Source organism: Eucyclogobius newberryi, unplaced genomic scaffold, assembly GCF_026437365.1.
Source record: "Eucyclogobius newberryi isolate DKJ021-1_F unplaced genomic scaffold, fEucNew1.0.hap1 SCAF_10, whole genome shotgun sequence".
NCBI classification, from domain to species: Eukaryota; Metazoa; Chordata; class Actinopteri; order Gobiiformes; family Gobiidae; genus Eucyclogobius; species Eucyclogobius newberryi.
Window position 1 is genome coordinate 15,119,166 of NW_027315724.1, and position 12,099 is coordinate 15,131,264.

Genomic DNA, 12,099 nt, shown 5'->3' on the forward strand with positions numbered 1-12,099 from the left:
GACTGTGATGTTCTCAGATTGTCTCTCAAGTGTCCAGCGGTGATGCGAGGTGATGTGAGATGATGTGAGATGTGTTTCATAATTGGAGATAGATGGATGGACTGAGCTGTACCTGTGGACTTTGATAACATGGCACAAAGACAGAGCCACACTGCCGACCTTTGCTTGGCCCCAAGCCTAAACAGATGGACTGTCCCTGGGGGTGTGACTGTGAGAAGGATGAGAAGGCTATAAATACATGGAGACAGGAGGGAGTCTTAACAGTATGTTTCATAAGGCATGCGGGAAATGCAGAGTATGTATATCATTTACTTTTTCTGCCACTTCACTATAACATATATCAGAAAGACCCTAAGAATTGGAACTTGGTGCTTTTTACAGTTGTTGTTGTTGTTGTTGTTGTTGTTGTTGTTGTTGTTGATGATGATGATGATGATGATGATGATGATGATGATGATGATGATGATGATGTGTTGTTTCTGAATTTAGTGAGATTTGAGACACACAAGTGTACAGGTGTCTTTGCGACAATTGCTCAAACACAATTATTGTACAATGACAATAAAGGCAGATTGATTTGAAATAGACAATACTATAAAATACCCTTTTCTCCTTTTTTTCTCACTTTTATGGTGTTGTGGAAAATATAATGATAAAAATCAATTTCCGAGACTTTGTTCACAGCCGTATTGATCTGCGTTTACACTTGATGCCGGATACAAATATAGAAAAGCTGTGAAACCTTTTGTTTAGTGTGTCTGCTGAACTTCACATAATGAGCTGGTATCTCTGGCAGAATCAGAAACCAGAACATAAATATCAATAAATATACATCACACTGGTGTAAATGACCAGATTTTGCACTATATTTAATGTTTTGTCCTTCATTTCTAATTGTCAGATGTTACGCTTAATTACTTGTATTGAGTGATAGTTTCTCAAATACTTTTCTATTTCTTTGACCATTTTTACGTCACTGAAGTAAAGGTACTCTTTCTTTTTTTGGCTGCTCAACCAAACTTTGGTTGTTGGCAGAAATGTCATCTTCGTGCATTTTTGTGATGAAGTATCCAATGATTTAGTTGAGTGTAGTAGTTCAGAGTGCTTTTATGTGAACGCTTTAAGGATCATAGCTCTTGAAACACATGAAAAATCCATTGAAAGAGTCCGAGTGCCCATTAGAGAAAATACGGGTTACAAAACATTCCCTTCTGTTCTATTTTTGGAACTGATTGGCTGGAATATATGTTATCTTTTGACCAGGGCACGTCCATCATTGTGACTGGAGTACTTGTCTGTCCTGACCAAAGAGAGCCACTCAGCAGAATCCTGCAGACTGTAGGCGTGTTATACTTCCCGCGGGGGGAGCAGAGCAGCCCTCATATATCTACTGTGCACTGTCTGCTTAGTCACATATTATTGATGTTGTGCCCGGAGACCCCTTGTCCCAGAGAGAGGTCCTGGAAAAGGTCAATTGATCCTGTCTATGGCTGAAACTAACAGGGTGACGGAGGGGAGTGGTGACACGCAGGCAGAATAACAGCGTGTAAACATTTGAGTAGGATTGGGAGTCATCTTATTTTTTTGTGGTCAGATAAATGAACATGGATGCAAGCAGACGTTTGAGTGTGTAGTATGCAGACACGACTCTTAAGAGTACACCATCTGCACCCTCGCATCTCTCGCTCGCCTGGTTTTAGGTACTTTCCATTCTGATTCCACCATTACCATTCCGGTTTGAATGCAACAAGTCTGAAAGTGCACAGTGGGGCAGCAAGAGGAAATGTCGTTGAGCCATTGCCTAGTAAAGCTCTTTGATTCAAGGTGGAAAAGTACTATAGAAACACTGTAATAATAATAAAAATACCGTAAAGTACGTATTTTTGTAAGTTAAAAGAGTAACTGTACCAGAATGCAGTTACCCAAAATGATTTTTAGTTAATAGGGTTAATACATATTAATGAACATCTATCTGTATTGAACAAAAGTCAATATGCCGCTTTAGAGCTAAAACGCTCAGTTACATCCACTGTCCCTTGGCAGGTAACAAAACAAATACAACACACAAATAGGAGATTAACACAAGGAAATGTCATTTTTTGGCCGGTGATCACATGACTGGGTTGATTTCAGCCACAGTGTCACGATTTAGTATAAATTGGACCCGAGAGCAGAAGGCAAAAGGTAGCAGAGGACGGTTTATTTGAAGGAGTAAATGATATTGGGAGAGTTGGAGCAGGAGGTCAGAGAGGCATGCAGATTGGCAGGTAGGCAAAGAGGCAGGCGGACTGCATCTGGACAAAAAGGGTAAGTATAATTGGGAGCATAAAGTATAATTTGTGCGACCACAATGACTCTAGTTTAACAAAGTGGCGAGGAGTTGCCGTGGAGCTGCTCTTCTTATAGTGCTGGTGATTGGTGATTACTGCAGCCACGTGTGAGGACTGCAAATGCCACGCCCACGTGGGAGGGAACACACAAGACACTCAAGGGGAGGCAAAGGGGAGACAGAAACAGTTGACACACAGTTTGAGCTCTGCATATCTATTTTCGGCATGTGTCTATACTGTGAAGAGTGTTGTCTCTCCAGAGATCTGACATATAACAGCCTGGAGGTGTCACCTGCTTATCTACATATAACCCTTTATTGTGGAACACTCCAGTTACTTTTCCTCCCTTCATATAAAGTCCCCATTTTAGTTAAAGGTTTATATTATGTAAACCTTTAACTATGTATTGCTGCTCCTTCATCAAAAACATTCCTGGAGTTGTATTTTCCTCATTCACGCTCATATCAATGATCCTTTTTCAAGGTTATCTTGAATGACTGCTCAGAAATCAATCTGTTGAATGCTCAGAAATCAATCCATTCAAATCCCCAGATTGTTGTGTCACAGAAGGAAAGCAGAAATAAAGTAGAAAGTAGTTTTTAAGTTCATAACTCTTCACCGGCCTCTTTCTGTGGTCAAATGGTGTTCACCACAAACGCATGGCTCTATTAGCTTAGTTTACCTTACCCTGCAGCCCTGTTGCCAAAGGGATTCATTTATAATTTGGTGAATGCATTTTTGACCCAATGTCGTTAATTTAATGTGGATGGATACATTCCAAATCAAAACTGAACTCTTTCAGAAAGGCCATTCACCCGTGCTCCGCTGTGTTGCAGGTGCTTTGTGGGAACAGCTTCCTGGACTCCCCCGACTTCTGGCTGAAGAATGAGAAGACTCTGTGCAGATTGGGGCTGACAGAGGAGGACAGTGAATGCACCATGGTGAGTGAGCAGCCTATACGCTATAATGCTGAACATGATGAAAAATGCACCGCTCGACAACTACAGCGTCCTGGCAGCAGAAGGGCGCGTGAGGCAGAACGAGGCCTGACTTTTTTGGCAGAAGTAATGGGATCTGACAGGTCAAAATGCACTGTCTCGGGTCACGTCCTCCCATCGCCTCGTGGGCCTGGAGATGGAAAATATGGTGCAAGTTTGTGGCATCTGTGCAGCCCCGATGTACTTGAAGATGAAATATGAAGAATGATGATGAAATGTTGCCTGGAGGGGTCGAGACGTTGAGTGTAGAAAGACTCGACCTGTGCACAGAGTCATGTTCAATGTGCGTGCCAGATGGGGCTTTTTACACCTCCGACTATGACAATATTACCACAAAAACATTGATCTATTTTTTTATGGTATTTTATTTCCTATTTTGCTGCGTACCTGGAACCAAAAACGAATTGATTGTGATTAACTGCTACTTAAACTGCTCATTTCTGTTTTCAACACGTTAGAGACATTCGTTCAACATGTCTATTTCTTTACCATACATTTCTTTAGCATTAGCCTTATTATTTACATATGAGATCATTCAGCTGGAACGTTCTGAAATCGGAACGTATAGGACTGATTTCGGGAAAATATCAGCAGACAATTGCAATGTTTCTGACAAGCATTGCGATAAGATTTCTATTGTGTTTTTCTGCTTTAAACATATTATTTTCTATCCTATCCTGTCCTGTAATCATCTTGTTCAGAGTTCATATTTAAATCCGTACAGGAGATTTAACATTTGCGAGGAAACTGAAAAATGCAATGCAAAAGTAATCCAAGAATCCTACTGCAGGACATTTTTGCAGATTATACTATAACACAGAATAAAACTGGACATTTTCATCTATTTTTTTGAATAATTGCAGTAAAGACAGTTCACACAACACATAGGTAAAGTGGGTGAAGTGTCTTGCCTGACGACACTAAAACAGCACGCCCCAATTACATTATAACTGCAAATATAATTCTACCTGTCATAATAATTGCCATATATATATTTGCTTTCTGATTGCTACAACTTGGAATAGTCGAGAAGACACAACGCCATTGAAATATCCCCAGTTTATGTGCGAGATCTCTTATCTTCTGTGGAAAACAAAGCACGCGTCATTTTTCACTGGTGCCGAGGATCTATTTCTGATGAGGCGTGCGTTTTGCCAGGAGCCACACTGCGCACTTCCAAGTTGCGTTCCATTTGTCGGAGCACGACGGGGCCGCGAGAAGCCGCCGTGTCTCGTGGGAGCGGCGGCGCTGTACTATCTGACATTTTGATGACAATTCTGTGACGGAGTGTTTGTTTGGATTGCTAAGGACGGCCCGGTTGTTGCGGGAAGGCCGGAAGTGAGAGAGAGAAGAAAGAAAGAAGAGAAAAGAGCTTAGAGCAATGGCGGGTACGATGCTTAATCTTCTGTCGCCCAGTTCTGCTCAGGATGTGTCGTGCCTGACCATTTTTTCACTTTCAGAAAAAGTGTTTCATTATGTCTCTGGTTGTCGGCTGTTTGTTGGGGAAAAGTTGTATGTTTTACAAATGTGGTCAGTACAGTTCTTCAGAGGCAGAATTAGCACAAAGCTTCATTTTAAAGCTGGAGTTACATGTTCAGTCGTTTTATGCCTTCCAAAACAACATTATAGCTCCTTGTTCCTGGAATTAGTTACATTTGCTCACATGTCTTTTTTGTGGTTTCAATAATCTTGCATTTCATAAAGGAATGGTTACTTTTGGTTAAGATTTTCTATAATAGTAGTGGGACAAAGAGCTTTATAAAGTTGTTTTATCACAAAAATGAATGAACCATTGAAATGTTCAACATGCACTGCTGCTGGAAAAGTCATGTTCCTTTGCATTATTTATTAGTTGATGTGTGATTTGCTCAAGAACACAATAAACACAGGACGAAGCCGGGCTCAAACCTGCAGCTTTATTATAAAAGGATGGGTCAAATGCAGAGGACATATTTCTCAATGGGGAGATCTTAGAAGACACATATTATGCTACACATATTGAGCTTTTAATCTTGTAATAACATTGTTTCCTCATCAAAAACATACCGGGATTTGTATTTGGCTTCATTCACGCTAGTTTAATTAATCCTGTATATGAGGTCCTCTCCCTCCCTGAGCCTCACAAAAAACATTCGGTTTCAGATTTCCCAGATTTGTGAAGTCTCAGTTAGAGAAAATCAGCGCCCAACTGAGTATTTCTGCTGTCAAATCGTGCTCATTACAACTGTGTTCTTACAATAACGCTCACTTTTGTTTTTTTCCCCTTGGTATTTCCCTCTGCTGCCAGTAGATGGAGTGCTAACACCAGTCACACAATGTCTGTTTTCAATACACACATTATTTAAAGGTCTGTGTTGATGAGATCCAAAGCAGGGATGCTCAAGAATATGTTTAATATTGGTTAATATGCCGAGAACGATACAAATACTGCATAATATGTCATGTGTTCTTTCAGCTGGATGTTTTGGCACACTTACCCAGACCTCTCATTACAATGTTGCACTGGCACATACAGTACTGCTGCGTAGTATGTCATAATTACTGATGTGGCTGAACTACTTATGCAGTTCTAACAAGCATTGAGAGGTTGGTGCTGATACAAATGACATTCACCTCCGGTCTGTGATGAGCTGTGAGCAAGATCTGAGGTCAAGTCTATTTTGTTCGTAAAACGATGTCCGCTTTAACACTGAGCCAAGGTTAATGTGTGAGCCGTCTGTCAGTCCTTTGCATAGATTAAATGCAGCTAAGAACGGTCCCATTGAAAGTGACGAGTCATTAGTGCCACTTAAAGGGGCCTATGTAATGTTATGCCAAATTAAATATTCATGAGAGAAATACTTGGCCAGAAAAGAGTCCGACACAAGAGTTTGTCTAAGTGCACTTTTTTGGTCAAAAGCATTTGGGTTGTGATGCTGACATACACTTACAGCAAAGTTATACACTGTGTACTAACGTTAAAGGCTAATAAATACTGGCTTTACCTAATCAAACCATGCATAATAAACGCATGGTTTGATTAGCACATTTTTAGCATAAGAAGGGCATCTACATTGTCCCCAAAACATGAATCCAACAAATAAATGTGATTATTTATTTTAATATTTTTCCACCCCAAAAAAAATATTAACCTCAATTCTAAACCTAAATTTTGAACACAACTTTGTAGTTTTGTAATGGTTGTGGTGGCGATATGCTAAAATCTCTATAGAATCATCTATATGTATTTTAAGTCAGTAAAACAAGCTGATTATAGATTCATCTAAAGTGAACATCCAATGTTCTCTTTATAACAATGGCATAAACATGATATTTCTTCACACTTCTTTGAGCCCCCTAAATTGAGCCTATTTTTTAAAAGACAGACTTGTTTAGTCCTGTTCTTGTTCCAAGTTTGCACCCTTAAAGTCCATTCACTTTTGGTTTGATACTTGACCACAACCCCAGCGACAGACTGTGAGAGCTTCTGCAGGTCTTTCCTTCTGCTGCTGTCAGACTCTGAACACTGTGAACACTCTTAGCCCTGAACATGTGTCATTGGCCCGAGGTCGGCCTCTTTCACAGCTCACTCGGCCCACACCAGAATGAAAGAGCACCTGTTTTAAGCGCTCGGTCGTTCAGACTGCCATTTTCACCTTTCTCAGCGCAGAATTTCCTTTACATCGACCTAACTCGAAGGTCATGTGAAATCGACCTTACTCTTCTTTTTACTATCACAATTTTCACCGTTAGATGTAAGTATATGTTTAAATAGTTATTTATCTTGTATTTGATTGCATATATTCATTTTTCTGCCATACTTTGCATTGCAGCATGGAAATATCCTAACTGTGGGACAAATAAAGATTCTCTTATCTTATGCAGACATGTTCTTTCACATTTTGATATTGCCAAAATATTGTCTGATTTTTGGCACAATGCAAAAACTATTGAGCTATTCATTTTGATTAATATGGTTCTACAGACAAATAAATGTAAGTATAATAGCTTCAACTCCATATTATTCTAGCTTTTGGCAATTCATATTCATCCAGATTACTTACAAATATGTATTTTTTTCTGTACTGCATGAATGACTGCAGCGCTCACTTGTCTTTTGTTACTAAAAAACTAAAATTCTTACCAGGAACTTGTTCTTTTTGAATGTCAAAACTATTTCATTGCATAAAAGTCTAATAAAATCCCCCTAAGCCCTGAAGAAGTGAGTGATTATTCACAGTGACAGCTGAGCAGGGGCTTTCAAACATGGCGTAAATGACAGTCCCACACAGTGTTGTGACATTTCCCCATGCAGGCCTTCAAACGTGATGGATAATGATCACCACGGAAACCAAAATGGCAGTAATTAAGCAAAGAGCGTCTTTTTCACATTCCACACCTGGAGAGTGAGAGCAGCTGCTTTCTGAAGAGAACGTTCTCAAATATGATAGTTCACAGTGTAAGATGAGGCGCATCACAACTCGTACTTTAAAAGCTGCACATTAAAGTATTAAAGTATTCTCAGTATTTTCTAAATGTATTAACACAGATTATGTGATATAATGTGAATAATGATTCATTCTCTATCCATCACTAGGGCTGAGAGGTTCCTCATAATGGAATTGAAAATGAATGATCACAAGAGGCGAGATTGGGTTTGTGAGACGAGATGATATTTTGCCATCATTTATGATACATAAATAGTGTAATCCAGCGGACAATTTTGGCCTCACAAGTTTTAATTTCTTTCATATGTTTTTTCTCATTGCTTTTATCTTCTCTCTAAAATATGTAACTCACCAGCGCTTAAGCCTTTTCTTTTAAACACAAAAAATCCCAAATTATTTTCCAAAATTATTTTAATGTCTGCACATCAATCTTACGGCAATTTTATCTGGCAAGAGGTTGTCCTATTTCCATTTAGTAACATCATTTCCTCTGCAAACAACAAACTATCTTCTTCCATCTAAAATACACTGCTAAACCTCAAGTTTAACCTCTGCAAACATGAAAATGCATTTTAGCCGTTTAGCTGTATGTCTTCTCTCAAACTATAACGTTCTTGGATGTGTTCCACACTATGGAATTGCATTTCTTCCATCCCCATGGAAACAATCATGGACGCCACCAGATCAAGTAACAAGGTATTTTTGAATTATAAAAACACCTCATTAAAAAGCAATGTAAGTTCAAAACATACTGTGGAACGTATCTTCTAACACAAATGAACGGTGAAAAAAATCACAATTGCATTTTTTTCCAAAAGCAATTCCATCAAAAATAATGATATAATGTATGTTTATTATAATGCACTGGCCACACCAAATAAACTAATCATACCAATGAAGAACAATGGCTCTTGTCATTTCATGGCTTGAGCTAAAAATATATTCTAGTCAAGCTGTTGCGGTTTATACATGTATGCTCACGTCAGCTCTAAACGTCAAGAGTGCTACACGTGGTAATAACGCTGAGGCGCTGCTGTTACCCACGTGTGATCGAGAGGTTGCCAGTCGCCCAAATGGCCCTGTTTTTTTAATAGATTGTGATATTTAGAGGCTCACGCTAACTCTACCATTAAAAATTGTACCAGGCTAATAGAACACCGCGTTTTGTCTATAAACGCTGGAAGGGTCAATTCTTTATACCTCAGACGTTGCAAAAGTCTGTTCATTTTTGTATGGATTCAGTTCACTTCAATAGAAATCGTTTTAATGAATGTTGCTTTTATCTGTCATCTGTTATGAACATGCCAGTTGCCGTCCATCCAAGAACAGTGGCCAACTGGCACGCCAAAACAGAGGCCTTTTTTGTCGCAGTGTTTTGAGAAAAAAGGAAAGCATTGTGGTAATTGTCTTGCCTTTTCTCACTCTGCACCTGTAAACCTAATACCTCGTTGTGTATTTGTTTAGCTACACAATGCCGCCTCCCCATTGTACCCTCTGCGTCCTCGGTGTTTTTGTGAATGGGACCCAACAGAACAGATGTGCACTGACCGTACCTGCAGCTCTCCTGGACTTGACAAATGGTTTCCTTGATTCTTCCACTCTCTCTTTGCCTTTTCGCTCTCTTACGCAGCCAATCAATCAAACTGCAGTGGCGTCTCGTGACTCGGGGAACATACATTTTCTCCCAGCTGCTGCGGACAGGAAGGCGAGCGAGGCAGTGGGGGAAAATAAAGGTTTTGAAATACTGGAAGCTGTAAAATCACCTAATACAATCATTAGAAGTTATGACAGTCCTTTTAGTTTAAATCATTTTCAAACATATTTTTTGAGACGTGTTGAAAGTTTACTTTTTGATAACTGGAAGTAATGGATTTATAAGAAAAGGTAAGAGCTGGGAGGGTGGATTTAAAGAAAGTAGAGTAAAGTCAAGTAGAAAGTACTAATATTTTTGATTGAAAAAGAAAGAAAGAAAAGTAAAAATCTTTCTACAAGGCCAAGTTACAAGTCAGATCTGTGGAGAGGGGACCCCACTGACAGTAATAATGACTGTTTTGCAACGTATTTTTGAGCCATAAAAACACCTGTATTGCATAAATGCAATATACTCAGAGGTGGCAATTAATTAAGTAATTTTACTTTACTTGATTATTAAATTTTGATCCCAAGGTCAATCAGAAAGCTCTGGGTCGTCAGCATGTTTGTGTCCTCAGTAGCATCTGAGGTTACGATGTTTTTAAAGATCCACATTATGTCATTAACTGTATCCATCCTGCATTTATTCAATTAAAAACATTTTATTTATAAAAAAGCCTTGTCACCCACATGTCCCTTTTGAGATACATACAATTTAATGACTGTGTAACATTCTATGCTGCACATGTTACATATTCATAACAACATTAAACTTTATCCCTTCATCAACATTTTTGTCATCTTTTTTTTTCGTAGCAAATAGTTCTGTGTTGACATCTGAGACAAATTAAAATATCCTTCCCAATTGTAAATGTTCCCGTCGCTGTCTTGAGATGCAGTGTGACTATCAGGGAGACATGGCTCCTCTCTGACTTCATGCATTAAAACATGAGTGAGCGATCAAAGGAGACAACGCTGACCAGCCAGCGGTGTTGACAAAGCACAAAAGCACCATTCCTCTGGCTTCTGCACCTCGGCCTGTGACGCGTGCGCTCCCAAAGAGAACATGACGTCAAATAGTTCAAACAGCACAGGAATAGGTTCTCTCAAAGTCCAAGTGCAAGTGGAAATGTCACTGCAACTAATCAATTGTGTTTTTGTAGCTATTTTGTCTACAAAACAATGCTCTTAGACAGTACGTGTGGCATCATTTCAAATTAAGCAAGTGGCATGTCCGGTGTTCTTCAATGATTGGGCTGTACACGTCCAATTTCATTAGTTCCATGCATGTTTCTTTTTTCTTAATGACATATGGAGACATATGACATATATATATACAAATATATAGCACTCTGACAAAATATATAGCACTCTGGGGACAATATTATAACATGAATATCATAATTTAGCATAATATGTCCCCTTCAAGTGACATTTACATTCTTAAAATTAACAGCAAAAAAAGAGCTTCCTGATTGGTGAGTCATTTCCGGAGTAGGAGAAGAGATGTTGGAGGAGGTGAGAGTGTTCACAGAGGAAACTAAATGTGGTAAACAGTTGATTTTTGCATTCAAAATGTATCCTTCTTAAGTTCAGTTCATTAATCTGTGGACCTTCAGGTAAAAAATGTAAATGCTGAACAAAGAGCAGCTCATCCATCCTCCCTCTCTTGGCTGTGGAGCCCCTGGAGCAGGTGAGATGTCTTTCTTTAGTGGAGCAGTGCGTCCAGAGAGCAGAATAAAGGAGCCATCATTCTCCTTTTGTAATATAAACATCGATTTTTCCATTTCATCCCAGCCTGGTCAGTGTCGTCTCGTGTATTTCTATGGTGTCAGTTTGAGTTCAAAGATGAGAATTCAAATTTAAAGGTTTAGATGGAGCTTTTTTATAAAACAAACAGAGGGAAAAAGTCTGCAATGTCCATAGAGTTAAATCACACAGAACAATATCAAACAGTAATGAATTACTCTTGCTGATGGGTGACGACTTAAAGGTGCACTATGTAACTTTTCAAAGCCTTAAAGGTGTCATACCTGGTTTTACTGTCTTAAAAACAGAACTAGTTCATTTTAAACTCGTTGCAGCAGTGCAATGCTTTCTGAACATCCAAATTATTCACCGTCATGAGCTGATAAGAGCTTTTCAGAACTTACGCTAACAAACAGTGCTGACAGTGCACTTCCTGCATCTAGGAGAATAAAGAGCTATAATACAAAGAGTGCACAATGGACAAATGAATAGATGTTTTTACAATATAATAAACTGTATCAAGATCAATTTTGCTTTATTAAAAAATAGTTTAGGAGGTTAGGTTCAGGATATTACCATAGATCCAGCTATTGTTCATGTTTTCCAACACCTTTATCAGACTTGTCCCCACTGTCACACAAAGGAACAGCATCTTTTCAAGGGTGAAAATTAAATGTCAAAATTGTGCAAATACTTCTTGTATCATATTTAAAGTAGTCTGTAATTAACTTTTCAAAATCCCCTTTTTGTGATTGTGACACAGCCATTTGCATATTTTAGACCAGGATGGTGACTTATTTCTTGTCATTTCTTAACACAACTCTCTAAAGCCCAGTGCAATTCAAAGAAAAGCACAACAATCAATAGAACTCATTATTATCACAACGATGGGGCTGTAATGTTATTGACCTGTTCAGCAAATCTAGACATGCAGACTTGACAAATTTAAAGGCTTTTTGGACT

At 38.9% G+C, this 12,099-nt stretch overlaps 1 protein-coding gene across 5 annotated transcripts in view; it reads left to right on the forward strand.

Annotated features, from left to right (window-relative positions):
* sphkap (SPHK1 interactor, AKAP domain containing) overlaps window positions 1-12,099 on the forward strand; it is a 92,704-nt gene that overhangs the window by 54,382 nt on the left and 26,223 nt on the right. For all 5 annotated transcript variants that reach the window (XM_072461786.1, XM_072461783.1, XM_072461787.1 and 2 more), the window contains exon 3: window positions 3,167-3,271. In XM_072461786.1, coding sequence (XP_072317887.1) covers window positions 3,167-3,271 — 105 coding nt within the window. The remainder of the gene's footprint in view (window positions 1-3,166; window positions 3,272-12,099) is intronic.